Below are 16,295 nucleotides of genomic sequence, written 5' to 3'. Positions count from 1 at the left end.
CTAAGTTCTACAGGTGGACGCCTTTTCGAGATATCGCCATAAAGGTGGACCAGGGGTGACTCTAGAATTTATTTTGTACGATATGGGTATCAAATGAAAGGTATTAATGAGTATTTTAAAAGGGGCGTGGGCCTAAGTTCTATAGATAGACGCCTTTTCGAGATATCGCCATAAAGATGGACCAGGGGTGACTCTAGAATTTGTTTGTACGATATGAGTATTAAATGAAAGGTGTTAATGAGTATTTTAAGAGGGCGTAGGCCTTAGTTCTATATGTGGACGCCTTTTCGAGATATCGCCATAAAGGTGGACAAGGGGTGACTCTAGAATTTGTTTGTACGATATGGGTATCAAATGAAAGTTGTTAATGAGTATTTTAAAAGGGAGTGGGACGTAGATGTATAGGTGGACGCCTTTTCGAGATATCGCCATAAAGGTGGACCAGGGGTGACTCTAGAATTTGTTTGTACGATATGGGTATCAAATGAAAGGTGTTAATGAGTATTTTAAAAGGGCGTGGGCCTTAGTTCTATAGGTGGACGCCTTTTCGAGATATCGCCATAAAGGTGGACCAGGGGTGACTCTAGAATTTGTTTGTACGATATGGGTATCAAATGAAAGGTGTTAATGAGTATTTTAAAAGGGCGTGGGCCCTAGTTCTATAGGTGGACGCCTTTTCAAGATATCGCCATAAAGGTGGATCAGAGGTGACTCTAGAATTTGTTTGTACGATATGGGTATCAAATGAAAGGTATTAATGAGTATTTTAAAAGGGAGTTTGAATTAGTTCTATAGGTGGATGCCTTTTCGAGATATCGCCATAAAGGTGGGCCAGGGGTGACTCTAGAATTTTTTTGTACGATATGGTTATCAAATGAAAGGTGTTAATGAGTATTTTAAAATGGAGTGGGCCTTAGTTCTATATGTGGACACCTTTTCGAGATATCGCCATAAACGTGGACCAGGGGTGACTCTAGAATGTGTTTGTACGATATGGGTATCAAATTAAAGGTATTAATGAGGGTTTTAAAAGGGAGTTGCCCTTAGTTGTATATGTGAAGGCGTTTTCGAGATATCGACCAAAATGTGGACCAGGGTGATCCAGAACATCATCTGTCGGGTACCGCTAATTTATTTATATATGTAATACCACGAACAGTATTCCTTCCATTCCTTCATTCGGACTTCGGCCATTTTTTACACCAATATAAAGTGAGTTCAGATAAGTGCGTGAACTGAGGTTAGTAAAGATATGTCGATTTTTGCTCAAGTTATCGTGTTAACGGCCGAGCGGAAGGACAGACGGTCTAAAAACTGAGCGTGGCTTCAACCGATTTCGCCCTTTTTCACTGAAAATAGTTATCGTCCTAGAATCTAAGTCACTACCAAATTTCAGAAGGATTGGTAAATTTTTGTTCGACTTATGGCATTAAAAGTATCTTAGACAAATTAAATGAAAAAGGGCGGAGCCACGCCCATTTTGAAATTTTCTTTTATTTTTGCATTTTGTTCTACCATACCATTTCTGGAGTTGAGCTTGGACATAATTTACTTATATACTGTAAAGATATTAAGTTTTTTGTTAAAATTTGACTTTAAAGACATTTTTTTTAAAAGTGGGCGTGATCGTTCTCCGATTTTGCTAATTTTTTTTAAGCATACGTATAGTAATAAGAGTAACGTTCCTGCCAAATTTCATCATGATATCTTCAACGACTGCCAAATTACAGCTTGCAAAACTTTTCAATTACCTTCTTCTAAAAGTGGGCGTTGCCACGCCCATTGTCCAAAATTTGACTAGTTTTCTATTCTGCGTCATAAGTTCAACTCACCTACCAAGTTTCATCGCTTAATCCGTATTTGGTAATGAATTATCGCACTTTTCCAATTTTTCCAAATTTTCGATATCGAAAAAGTGGGCGTGGTTATTGTCCGATATCGTTCATTTTAATTAGCGATCCGAGATGAGTGCCCAGAAACCTACATACCAAATTTCATCAAGATACCTCAAAATTTACTCAAGTTATCGTGTTAACGGACAGACGGACGGACATGGCTCAATCGAATTTTTTTTCGATACTGATGATTTTTATATATCGAAGTCTATATCTATCTCGATTCCTTTATACCTGTACAACCAACCGTTATCCAATCAAAGTTAATATACTCTGTGAGCTCTGCTCAACTGAGTATAAAAATGGCAAAAAACCCCTTATCTGAACGATCGGCTGTATGGGATATATATTATATATAGCTCCGATCGAAATGATTTTTACAGGAAAACTTCTATGAACATTAGAATATATATCACCAAGTTTAACATTTTTATATTGGAAATTAAGGGAGAAATGGCTAAAAATCTTTCTATCTGAACGGTCGGTTGTATGGGATAGGTATATACTATATACATATAGCTCCGATCAAAGTGATTTTTTCAGGAAATCTTCCATGATATATTAGAATATATATCACCGGGTTTCACGTTTATACTTTCTAAATTGCGACAGGAATGACCAAAATCGTCTTATCTGAACGATCGGTTGTATTGGAGATATATGTTATAGTGGTCCGATCCTACCGGATCCTACAAATGTCTAATATAATACAAAAATACATCTTTGTGCTAAATTTCATTGAGATATCTCAAAATTTGAGGGACTAGTTTGCGTTTAAACAGACAGACGGACGGAAGGACAGATGGGCATGGCTATATCAACTCAGTTCGTCGCCCTGATCAATTCGGTATTCTTAATGGTGAGTCTATCTTCTATATTTCTCAACGTTACAAACATCGGACCAAAGTTAGTATACCACTTCATGTTCATGAAAGGTATAAAAAGCCAATCACCAAAAAATCGCAATCTAGTTATGCTATTCAAATTCGCACGCCGCAACAAAGTGATGAAGTATGGGCACAATACGCGTTCGAATTGCTCAATTGTATCTTGCTGTTGCCTTATTTTTTGAAGATTCATTGATTGTGGTATCTTCCATCTCTGAATCAGTTTCATCTACGGCATTTATCATGCTAAGCATGCTTAGCACAGAAGCGCGCCTCACGTCGTTGTTGTTTATCTTTAATGTTGCTAAAATAAACTTACCCCTTTTAAGATTATTGGCGCTTCATTCTAAGAATCGAAAAAAATGTTGATTTGGGTCTACTATAGTGGTGATATATGTGACAAAAATAGCACTTCAATTCGGTGTATAAATGAATTCATTTAGGTGTGGGACAAAGTCATAGTCATTTACTTATCGTTAAATACCTGAAAACAAGCCATTAAGAATACTTGAAACAATTAAAAAAAAAAATGGTAGAAACTCAAACAGTGGTTATTTTCTTACTAGGGTAAGCACCTTGCCGTTTATGTGAGTGCTAAACCTAAGGCTTGCATCTACGCCGCTTCGCCCTATTGGAGGCGGAGGGATATCGATGACCAAGAACTGCAACCACCCGTGTTATGCAGACCGTGTCTATTGGGCTATTCGTCTTTTCGGGCAGGTGGTCGTAAGACCGAGATGTTGATAAATAGGGCGAGAGGGGAACATCTGAGCCGCAAGCCAGGAAGGACCAAAGCGCCACAAGCGATGAACTCGGATACTGAAAGCAGCGGGTTAATACTGAGTTCCGTGATGGAACGGGAGATGAATAAGAATGGAGAAGGGTACATAGCAGAGAGGGTAACAGAGCCCTCTGAAAGTACTGTGTCACACTTAGAACTGTCCAAGGCTAAGGAGCTTTGACCGACCCAAAAGACCTGAAGAGTGAGAGCTTGGAAATTGGGAGTGGGCGGCAGAATGAGGAGACTACGTTCGACTGAAGAAGAAACGCCTATTTTTAGGAGGCAGAAAGGACACAGTTCCATGGCCGTGAGGCAGGCCAGCCAGCCAGCCACAAGTGGGTCTAAAGATGTAGAACATATGGACCCCAAAAGCGAAAAAGCAAGTACCTCAAAAGCTGCAGGTTAGAGAGAGGATGAAAATGGAGTAGCATTTGACGATATTCGCCCTCATAACTTTAAATGTTGCTGCTAGACTTATCTGAGTATTGATTTTTTCGGTATCACAAAAAAATACTACATTAATGCCTCTCTGGAATATGAAGTAACGTGCAGGATAACACAGCGTGTGGTCTGTATTTCCTTTTGTGGGAGAGTTTATTTCCTTTCCCTGAGTTGAAATGGAAAAGTTTAGTCACCGCAACTGAATGGCTGGATCTTCAGAGTATCCCACTGTCCACAACAAAGGAATATGGGAACATACTTTTGACGTTAATGAGATGATTGCCGATCTGGAACATAGTCGTGAAATTGCAGATGCGTATCTGGGAGGCTTGTTATACGAAAACTAGGGATTAGCGGCACACGGTCACGAGATCCAACATTTATCTATGTATATGAAGCGTGAAGAGGTACACTCAGAGAAAAACGCTGTTCTAAAATCCAGCACCACCGGACTCAATTCAAGCTTTTCATGTTCTTACTTTTTTGTTCTTGAAAAACGAATGACCTGTTCTCAAACCAACAACCTTGTTTTTGAACTGATAACCATTTTCTTGAAAAGAAAACGCCTGGTCTTAAAATATGAACAAATGTTCTATTAATGAGAACAATGTTCTTAAATTAAGTTCACGAAAAAAGAAACGGTATAATTCGTGTGCACTACAATGTTAAATACAACATTTGGCGCAAGCTATCAAGCAGTTGTAGTGGTCCAGCGGCTATGATATTGCGTTTGCGATCGTGTGGCGCAAGTTCAATCACCGTCAAACTTTGAATTTTTTTATGTTCTATTTTTTTAACTATTATTTTTCGTTCAATTCCATTCACATATGCACAGGTAATTGTCAAACTTGTTATGAAATGTCCTCTCTCGGCGAACGAAAATCATACTCTACAAGTCACTTATCGTACCCGTCCTGCTATATGGGGCAGAAGCATGGACCATGACAACAGCAGATGAAGCGGCTTTGGGAGTGTTCGAGAGAAAAGTTCTTCGAAAGATTTATGGACCTCTACGCGGTGGCGATGGCGAGTACCGAAGAAGATTTAATGATGAGCTGTACGAGCTATACGCAGACGTTAACATAGTCCAGCGAATTAAAACGCAGCGGCTGCGCTGGCTAGGCCATGTTATGCGAATGAAAGATGATGCTCCCGCCAAGAAAGTGTTTCTATCGGAACCCGCCTATGGAAGCAGAGGTAGAGGGCGGCCCCCACTCCGTTGGAAGGACCAGGTGGAAAACGACTTAAACTCCCTTGGTGTGACCAATTGGCGCCGGTTGGCGGAGCGAAGGAGCGACTGGCGCGCCTTGTTGGACGGCCATAACCGTTTAGACGGTTAATCGCCAATTAAGTAAGTAAGTAAGTGTTATGAAATGTTTTAAATATATATTCAGATTGCATCATCAAATAAGAAGAATATCTCAATAAGAGAAATTTATGAAAAAATGCATGTTATGCGATTTTCTCATTTTTTGGATTTTAATAATAGTTCTCTTGTTATTAATATTTTTATTAATGACAAAAAAATTATTATTAATAAAAAAATAAATAAGCGGGTACTAATGTTGGCCGATCCCGTGAGTTTTGAGGAACAATATTATCTGTGATTGTGACCTCTCAGTCACAGCGGCTTTTAACTGTGACTGTGACTGACAAAAAAAAAACAAATACCGCTAACAGGAATCATTTTTATATTTTTCCCTGCGGATTGTGTTGCGAATAATAAACTCTGCGTAGGTTTTTGGGACATCTACTGTTATTCAGTAGCAGCTTAAGTAACTTGCTCATTGTATTGGTTCATAGCATAGAAGCGATCATGATTCAATTACAAGAGGTTTGCCCGACAGACAAATTTTTTGACAATTGCAGCCATTTTGCTCCAAAATCGAGTTCACATCCGTTAACTGTATTGTTTCTTTGCGAATTTTCGAAAAGTATTAGTAGTAGAAATAGGAAGCAACCAGTTTACAAATACCCGATGAGTAGTTAAGTGCATAATTCCTTAGAACATTTATTTTAATTTTATGATGAATTTATTAACTATGCCATGATCTATTAGTGTGGCTAAACATAGGTTTTATGAAAGGTACGAACACCAAGGAATCGTGTACTTTCGTAAACCTATGAACATACGAAACCTAAACCAATTCAAATTTCATCGTTCAACGTCAAAACCTCGACTATTAAATCGATGCACGTAAAAATGTCATTAGTAGATAATGGAGATGCCATAACGAAATGTACTCATTGGGCATGTTAACTTATTCAGGTAAAAGTACAGAACAGGAGTCTACTGCTAATACGCGTCCAAAAATATCGAGAGAGGTGACCTCGACAACAATAATCCGAAGGCGGAAAAGAAAAATTGTATCTCTGTCCGGAGATATTTGAAGTTGAAGTTGGCAATTTTCATGTGGTTGTTGTAATGTTTTTGTGCACTTAAAAAGATTTTGTGTACAAAGGGTATTGCATGCATTTAATTTTGATCCCACCTCATTGGTGAACCGGCCAGGGCAATTTTTTATAAGCTTGGCTGAAGGCCTCCAACGCGACCCGGGGCCATTTTTCGGTTTTTCGTCAATATCTTTTGAACGAACTAAAATTTTTATTTCCGTCTTCGAATTATTGTTATCGAGGTCAGTACGCGTCTTTTGATACTTCTCTCGATATTTTTGGGCGCGTATTAAAATTCGACCTGCTGTTCTATTAATGCCGTATGTTCGGAATATTCGTCTCCATTTAAGAATTTGGAGAAACGGTTTATATTTGGAATATTATGCATATTCGGACTCATTGAGGTAGTATCAAATGAAAGTATTCCGAACGTTCTAAATTAAAGGCTTATACGGAACGCTTCCATGAAAACTTAACGGAAAAGAGCTTTCCGAAATTTCAGAATAAAAAGGTGAATACTCCCTGTGTAGCAGGACCGCTCAAAAGCTTAACTTTTCTGTCCAAGTCAAGGTAGGAATATAAAGGTCTAAGACATTAAGCCATTTTCTTTTATTTTTGTTTTTGTCCGTTAATTGAATAGCTGTTGAGTAGCGTATCACTCCATGTCGGCTGCCTGTTCAAAAACATGCTGTCTTAAAATATTTTTCAAAAATTTCCCAATTCAGGATTTGTCACAAAAACGCCCTATATAATAGAGTTAGATTGAAGAACGCTTCATCTCAGATCACTTTTCATTAACTTCCTCTTATGACAAAATGCATTGAACTTATGCTCATGTAGGGCGTTTTGGAAACAAATTTTGAGATAGTGCATTTTTGAATAAATTTCTAACGTACGGCATTCTTCAAACAATTTCTGAAAGAATGACCAAACCAACATAAATTTACCAATTCACGAAATATTTAGTAGAAAATGAATTGTTTCCCCAAAAACTTTTGGCATTTACAAATATATTATCACTACTAATATACTACCAAAGATACTTGTCTACTACAATTTCACTGAAGCGAACTGAATTATGCCCCGTTTTCCTTACTTCGTAAACGCAACAAGTCCAAATTTTTCAATTTGGGAGTGTCAAAGATCTGTCATCATTGAAGAACAAACCTCTAGTAATTGAATCATGAGAAGCGATTTGTTCCTGTGATGAGAGCTATGTTTGAGTCTGTGATTGGTAACGGGAAATAATGCTCTCACAGGCAATCAGTCACGAATATTCCTTGTAAGCTGTCGCTGAAATGTAACGTGATATTTCAGTAGTTGTGACAAAATCACAGGTACACGGCTATTTTCCAACTCTAATGGGTACTAGGTGGAAAAATTACCTTCCCACTCCCCCCAAAGATAAAGCACAAACCGTTCTTGAATTGAGACCGAAAAATGTTAAATCGACCACAAATCGTTCTCGAAGCGTGAGAACGAAAAATCTTAAATCAAACCAAAGTAGGTCTTGAAATGAGCACAGAGGTTCGCACATCAATACCAAACTGGTCATAAAATACGAACGGTGTGCTTGAAAAAAATGTTCTTAAACCAAGCTCATCGGTCACGAGTTAAGAAAAAACGTACTTAGCTGACTTTTGTCAACGAATGTTCTTAATTTTGAACTTGTTTCGTTCGTTTGAGAACGGTTTTTTCTATGAGTGTAGGCTCATTGAGCAGAAAAATGTGGCTGTCGTAGAATATGAGGTGGCTTTATTTTAAACAGCTCTTTCTGATCCTGGAAGCGTTTAGGCAAACATGAACTCATAGTATGATCAAATCTGACATACATGGTTCTTACTCTCCCTTTATCTATCCACCTGCTTCTTAGTTGACTAACGCTTTTCGTCCTATATAGAAAACCAGCGGCACAATAATACATAAATCCTTGAACCACCTACAAAATCATAAAAATTCACCATTAAAACACTTGGTACATAAACTTGAAATAACACCTGAAGCATGCAAGGGAGAGCCAGCAGTAATATAGTAAAACATTGTTGCAAATAACGGATATAAAGAACTAGAAACAAAACAGAAATAATGAAAAGGAAAGTACAAACACTTGGAGAACAATAACATCTCGAAGGACAACTTATAAATTGGCAAACTTTACAAAAACAAGTAAGGAAGGCTAAGTTCGGGTGTAACCGAACATTACATACTCAGTTGAGAGCTATGGAAAGAAAATAAGGGAAAGTCACCATGTAGGAAAATGAACCTAGGGTAACCCTACTACTACCAGGTACTAAAGAGTATTTTAAGAGGGAGTGGGTCATAGTTTTATAGGTGGACGCCATTTAAGGATATAGCCATAAAGGTGGACCAGGGCTGACTCTAGAATTTGTTTGTACGATATGGGTATCAAATGAAAGGTGTTAATGAGTATTTTAAAAGGGAGTGGGCCTTAGTTCTATAGGTGGGCGCCTTTTCGAGATATCGCCATAAAGGTGGACCAGGGGTGACTCTGTAATGTGTTTGTACGATATGGGTATCAAATTAAAGGTATTAATGAGGGTTTTACAAGGGAGTGGTGGTAGTTGTATATGTGAAGGCGTTTTCGAAATATCGACCAAAATGTGGACCAGGGTGACCCAGAACATCATACGTAGCGTACCGTTAATTTATTTATATAAGCAATACCACGGACAGTATTCCTGAAAAGATTCCAAGGGCTTTTGATTTCGCCCTGCAAAACTTTTTCATTTTCTTCTATTTAATATGGTAGGTGTCACACCCATTTTAAAAAGTTTTTTTAATAAATAAATAAATAATAATAATAAACCAATCCAATTACCACGTTTCATCCCTTTTTTCGTATTTGCTATAGAATTATGGCATATTTTTAATTTTTCGTAATTTTCTATATCGAAAAGTGGGCGTGGTCATAGTCGGATTTGGCCATTTTTTATACCAATACAAAGTGAGTTCAGATAAGTACGTGAACTGAGTTTAGTAAAGATATATCGATTTTTGCTCAATTTATCGTGTTAACGGCTGAGCGGAAGGACAGACGGTCAACTCTGTATAAAAACTGGGCGTGGCTTCACCCGATTTCGCCTTTTTTCACAGAAAATAGTTACCGTCCTAGAATATAAGCCCCTACCAAATTTCATAAGGATTGGTACATTTTTGTTCGACTTATGGCATTAAAAGTATCCTTGACAAATTAAATGAAAAAGGGCGGAGCCACGCCCATTTTGAAATTTTCTTTTATTTTTGTATTTTGTTGCACCATATCATTACTGGAGTTGAATGTTAACATAATTTACTTATATACTGTAAAGATATAAAATTTTTTGTTAAAATTTGAATTAAAAAATTTTTTTTTTAAAAAGTGGGCGTGGTCGTTCTCCGATTTTGCTAATTTGTATTAAGCATATATATGGTAATAGGAGTAACGTTCCTGCCAAATTTCATCACGATATCTTCAACAACTGCCAAATTACAGCTTGCAAAACTGTTAAATTACCTTCTTTTAAAAGTGGGCGGTGCCACGTCCGTTATCCAAAAATTTTACTAATTTTCTATTCTGCGTCATAAGTTCAACTCACTTACTAAGTTTCATCGCTTCATCCTTCTTTGGTAGTGAATTATCGCACTTTTTGGGTTTTTCGAAATTTTCGATATCCAAAAAGTGGGCGTGGTTATAGTCCGATTTCGTTCATTTTAAATACCGATCTGAGATGAATTCCCAGGAACCTACATACAAAATTTCATCACGATACCTCCAAATTTACTCAAGTTATCGTGTTAACGGACGGACGGACGGACATGGTTCAATCAAATTTTTTTTTCGATACTGATGATTTTGATATATGGAGGTCTATATCTATCTCGATTCCTTTATATCTGTACAACCAACCGTTATCCAATCAAAGTAATATACTCTGTGAGCTCTGCTCAACTGAGTATAAAAATATAACATTAGCACAGCGTTCAAAACATCCCAACAGTTTAAGGCGAAAGCTCAGAACTAACACTTACTCAGAGATCCACTTAGCAGCCGCGATGTATATTAGATTATCTGCGAATGCCAACACTGTTACATATAACGAACAGAACGGCAAGTAAGAACGAGGCTCAGAGAACAATTTAGAAATTACAACAAAAAAGTATGGAATCCAACCATCAAATCAGAGTCCAAGTTTTCGAATGAGATGGTCGGAAATAAATGCTCCCCAGTAAACATCAATAAAACAGTCAATATCCTTCTCATGGCGGAACAAGTAACAGGTGACTGCCAGAAATCAGCTGGTTGGTCCATCGATTTAAAAAACCTTGATGAAATGAATATTCGGGCTATGATGCAATTACAAGGTGACTCACGTTGGCAGCTTCTCTTTCTAATCCGCCATCTTGAACACCCACTATGAAATTCAATTTGCCACACAAATAATTTTTTTGGAAAATTATACAACGGTATCACTTTTTTCTCTAATTCTATTTTGTGTTGACTTTTATATGATTCGAAGTTGTGACAATTTTCATAAAATAATTTTGTTTATCTAACTAAATTATAAAAATTTGAACATTTTCGATTCAAAATGAAGGTATTTTGTTTGAAATAATAATTATAATACATATTTAAACGATTATCCTAATTTGGGTCGTTTTCTTTTCTTTTCCAGGTGTTTTTTTTGTTTTCGCCGTTCTAAGGCGTCTTCCGAAAGTACTTCTTCTTCAGCCTGTCGCAACATGGTCGGAAGACGAAACTATCGCCTTGCCAATATTTCAAATGTTGCAAAATTGAATTGCCAATTCATTGAGTGGGATATCGTTCTAGAGGCTATATTTTTATTGAGTCGAGTACACCTTTGTTAACCCTCGCGTTAAAGTCGGCAAGTGTGGGGTGTTATATACAAGTAAAAGTGATGTTATATAGTGGCAGAGGTAGCGCTTGTATGTGCATTGCAGCCGTTTGAACAGTGCAATATTCTTCGTCGGTAGTGCGTAGGTTAATGTAATAAAGAACTACCCCCGGATCCCACACCAAATTTAAGCTTATCTAGCTCGGCCTGCGAGCAATATTGTTAGATTACACATTGTAATGCAGCCCATCAGAAAACCTTCAAATAGTTTATGCTTGAGTGACCTTGCCTGGGTTTAGCCTTAAACACATCTTCATACTGATGGCCAGTTTACCCGCAGGCTATTCGATGGTGACGTTTAGAAAGTATCATACTTGTGTGCACTCTTTATAGAGCTTCAACATTCTTTAATTTTTATCCCCGCTGATTAGGGGTTGTTGTTTTTCTAGCGACACTCCCCGAAGGCCCTGGGGAGTGTTATCGATGGTGATGGTCCTTTGCCGGATGCAGATCCCGTACGTTCTGGTAACAGGCACCATTAAGGTACTAGTCCGGCTATCTCGGGGACGATTTGGTATAACCACATGAAACCTTCTGTGCCGTTCCGCCCTCCCTCCCCCTAGATCCATGACGAGCCTTGGCTGTTAAAGAAACACGGGTAGGTGGTGTTGGGTTGGAGAAGCTATAAATTGCGCTGGCAACCCCTTGAAAGGGTTGCGCTACACAACCTCCCGCGAGTATATTCCAAGCCCCCTAATCGGAGGGTGGGGGGGGGGGGGGGGGGGGGTGTGCTTAGGGGTGAATCTCAGATGGGGCAGTGAGACGTTTTTCGGAACTACATTGATCACAGATTTTGCGTAATGCTCTGGTATCTGAGTTTTTGGGTACTCGAGTAATACCCGGTCAGTTGGATCCCTGACACCTGCCTGGTACCTCATTACTCAGGTAAAATTGTCAGTAAGAAGAATGGCAAACTATAGCAGCCCACTGGTATTTTCATCGTCAGCTCCTCGATATGGAACCTTCTTCCCTCACTGCATCTACAATCATACGTCATCATGAAAAGGAGCTCTCGCTGCTCTTTAAAAACGTCCGAGATAGCGAAAGTTATTTCAGCAAAATAGCTAAATCTACTATTTAAACTAGGCGACAGCTTTAAGGCAGGATTGTGGTCTTCATTAAGTTGCCCCATACAGTGCGCTATTTAGTCTTCTTGTAATTGATTTTGCCCTTCGGAACACAAACTAAGCGAAGCATCTCTGGTTTTGCTATAAAAAGTTTCTGAGAGAGAACTCAGCAGACCTAGCAGATGCAATTCGGAGTTTGTATAAAACATGCAAGGCCGACCACTTAAATATATATAACTATCCTTTCTTCAAAGGCTTCTTGTACCTAATGTTCTTGAATTCATGTGTAGTATGGCAAACTTGAAGTATATTCGGAGAGCCTGCCATAAACTTGTATTAATATTTTCATGAAAAATGTAAAAAAATGCACTTAGTGCTTTGATAAAAAAAAAAATACTAAATTTTATACTATTTCACAAAAGAGCATCTTCTTTTCTTCCCCTTTCTCTCATGCTTCGTTTAGGATGGGAGTTTTCAAAATGAACTGTCACTACATAGAACACCTGGCTGTACTACATCATAATTCAGGCGTTCTCATCCTGTTCACGTTTTCCCTTATTCTGACAAGTTCGGCATGCATATTTTAGAGGGTTGTCTTTCATACATAACTGCCTTTGAATTCTACTACGATCGGAGTAGATATTTTTTTATACGTTTATAAATATAATACTCTATATAAGCCGCTACCAGAATTTTTCAGACAGAAAGAGTAACTTTGTATTTCTCAAAAGAATATAGAGATCAAATTACAGAAAACTAATTTTTTTGCTGAAATTTGTACAAAAAATGAAGCAACCAAAATTTATTACTTTGGTTATATAAGTAAATAATGGCAATAGAGCTATCTTGTATGGTTCTGCCATGTTTCTTCACATGCAAGCAAAGACGGGCGTCTGAACGTACTCGAAAACATGGAAATCTACAAACAAAAAACATTCGACGGTAGAATAATTAACGAACATACAAACACTATTTCTGACAAACAAAGTAATAATAAACACAAAACAATAAGCCAATCACAAAAAAAATTCAAAGGACTAAAATTACTGTCTTCCACTTGCATCAGCTAACCACACTCGCTGACAATTGAAAAACTACTCCCGTTTCTGAATGAACACATAACACACATATATCCATACATATAAATTTAATTTGACAATACCTGCTCTTGCAGGCAAAACAAACGACAACAACAGATCAGAACGAAAAATTATACTGAAACCGGTTTGTCTCCAAACCAAGGCATGAGGTCAATATAATAAAATATATAAGACACTACCAGAGATTTTCATGTAAAAAGATTAACGCTCCTTTTATTCTTCAACAAAATATGTAACACATGTTTCAGAAAACTTATTTATTTGAGGTGATTTGTACGAAATATTAAACCATCAAAATTTATTTTGTATTACGCGTAAATAGAGGCAAATAATAAATACAGGCAATATTATTGCACTATGTCTAGCCCTTAAAGAAATATAAACACCGGCAACCTTAAATAATGACTTTTGATAAACGACAAAAAATTCCCTCCGGTTGTTATTTAATTTCTTTATTACTTTTTTAATATTTTTGGCTACATTTGAAGTATACATACATAAATATATTTCGACCTTATATAAATATATTTCGATCTTATAAAACAAAAACAAAAACGATCTTATATAAATTAAAAAATTTAAGCGTTCAGTTTTACATTTATTAGCGCTAGAATGAGGTTGGCTGAAAAGAAGCGAAGAAAAATTGCGGAAGAATACAAACAAATGCTCCTGTCTGTCAAACCTCGGGTAGATGATTCACCGCCAAAACTCAATGTCAGAGAAGTTCTGAGAGCACCAAATTTGCGAGACGATTGCAATGCTTTTGAACGTATTCGACGCATGAACAATGAGCTACTCCGAAGCGTAAATATGATATCACGTATAGGTGGAAAACTGGATACATTTCGCGATGGAAAAGGGGGCCATTCTCCACGATCTCGCATCCCCTTAATGGTTGTTCGAAATCGTAGTATAGAAAAGGAAAACACCAAAATGGGTAATATGCTGAAAGCCATCGGTCCAACTTTGGACACCCATCTTTCACCACATTTGTTACGTCAAGTGCGGAAGAATTCTTTTGAGTTTGTTGTGCCCGCACAGATATTAGCTAAATACAGAGAAATTCAAATGCCGCCCTACTCACAGCTACGTCAGCTGTTACGTCCTGTTATTTACTTTGACCTTTACGTAAAAGGTCTGCGGCCAGCCGGTCGCATAACCATACAACTGTATACAGAAGCTTGTCCTCAAGTGGTCTTAGCGTTTGTACGTATCTGCCGTAATAAAGATAGAAACAAAATTCTTATTAACCGTCTTTTTCCTGGACTATGGTTGGATTGTTGTCTTCAATTACCAGAAGAAGAGAAGCTAATACCAAAGCGTACTGAGTACGATATGCGTGCTTTGGATCATAATCGGCCGGGCACCTTGGCTTTCTCATTGGATAGTCAAGACGATGCATTAAACCAGAACTCTTTAAAATTTCAAATAAGTCTTAAACCATTACGGGTATTGAATGGTAGACGCATCGCATTCGGAGTGGTGAGCAGCGGTACTAAAGTGCTTGACTCCATGCAAGTGTTTGGCATGAAAAAAAGTGGAAAACTAACTAAGGAAATCATTTTAAGCGATTTGGGGTTGCTCGTATAACAGCCATAGGGAATGAAATCCAAGTCAATGTATGTGGTTCATTACTCTTATTAAATTTTGAAGCTGTGAAGATATAGTCTGCAAGAATCAGAGTTTAACTTTGATTTGCAACAAATAAAAAAAATTTATAAAATTGTCTGAATTGAATTTAATCGAATTTAGTAAGTATTCTTTGATTCTTAAAAAAAAAAAACAATGGTCAGCTTAAAAAAAAATGGACTGAAATAAATTATGCAATAAAGCTGCATACGAGAAAAGTTTCTGAGACAACCAAAGCAAGGTAACTGACGTACAGAGTACTGGAACACTTCTCCTCATAGCTAGTTAGAGAGGGAAAAGACGAGCCCAGTACCCCAATCAACCTTGAAAACACATTCCGGCACCCGACTATAACGAAGTGAGAATGACTACCCGGCTAACCGGGATATCCGCCAGGCTGTTCAAACACGGAGGAGAAGTTGGTAAAGAGTGATTGGACCTTATCAGTGCGGCTTCAGACCTGGTAAATTCACTATCGACCAGATCTTCACGATGCCCCATATCCTGAAGAAGACTTACGATCAGAGAATCGACATCAAGAGAGGCACGACGCAAATTGGAAGAGAAGCTCGGCCTTAGATCTCTTCGGAGGCTATCGCGCCTTACATTTATTTTATTTTTTTTCAATGAGGACAAGACGAAGTACTTGCTGTCAATCAAGAAATAATCTTCGCCTTGACAGCCACGCCACTGTTGGCGGATATAAATTCGAGACTGTGAAGGATTTCGTCTATTTAGGAGCCAGAATTAACAGCAAAAACAACTCCAGCCTAGAAATAAAACGGAGAATAACTTTTACCAACAAATGCTACATTGGACTGATTAGGCAATTGAAAAGTGAAGCCCTCTCTCGATGAACAAAAACCACGCTCTACAAGTGGCTCATAATAACTGTCCTGATATATGGCTCGGAATCATGGACGGTGTCGAGTGAAGATGAGAGGGCTCTTGGAGTGTTCGAAGGAAAAGTTATCCGGAAGATTTATGGCTCTGTCCGTGATGCCGCCGGCGAGTATGGAAGGAGGTATAATGATGAGCTATATAAGCTTCACGCATATACATATGGTGATAGTGAAGCGAATAAAAACCCAAAGGCTTCGCTGGTTAGGTCATGTTAAATGAATGAACGAAGACGGTCTGCCAAGAAAGTATATCAGTGGGCACCGCAGTTTGGAAGAAGAGGAAGGG

The 16,295-nt window shown here is 38.0% G+C and overlaps 1 protein-coding gene across 1 annotated transcript; it reads left to right on the top strand.

Moving 5' to 3' along the window:
- Positions 1-3,798: 3,798 nt before the first annotated feature.
- LOC137254172 (uncharacterized) lies at positions 3,799-15,068 on the top strand. The gene is made up of 2 exons (XM_067791904.1): positions 3,799-3,964; positions 14,062-15,068. Exons 1-2 carry the CDS (start codon positions 3,799-3,801, stop codon positions 15,066-15,068), a joined length of 1,173 nt encoding a protein of 390 aa, XP_067648005.1.
- The last annotated feature ends 1,227 nt before the right edge of the window (positions 15,069-16,295 follow it).

Source organism: Eurosta solidaginis, chromosome 5 (assembly GCF_040869045.1).
Source record: "Eurosta solidaginis isolate ZX-2024a chromosome 5, ASM4086904v1, whole genome shotgun sequence".
Lineage (NCBI taxonomy): Eukaryota > Metazoa > Arthropoda > Insecta > Diptera > Tephritidae > Eurosta > Eurosta solidaginis.
Note: the sequence above shows the minus strand (reverse complement) of the source record. Positions and strands in the feature narration are given on the sequence as shown.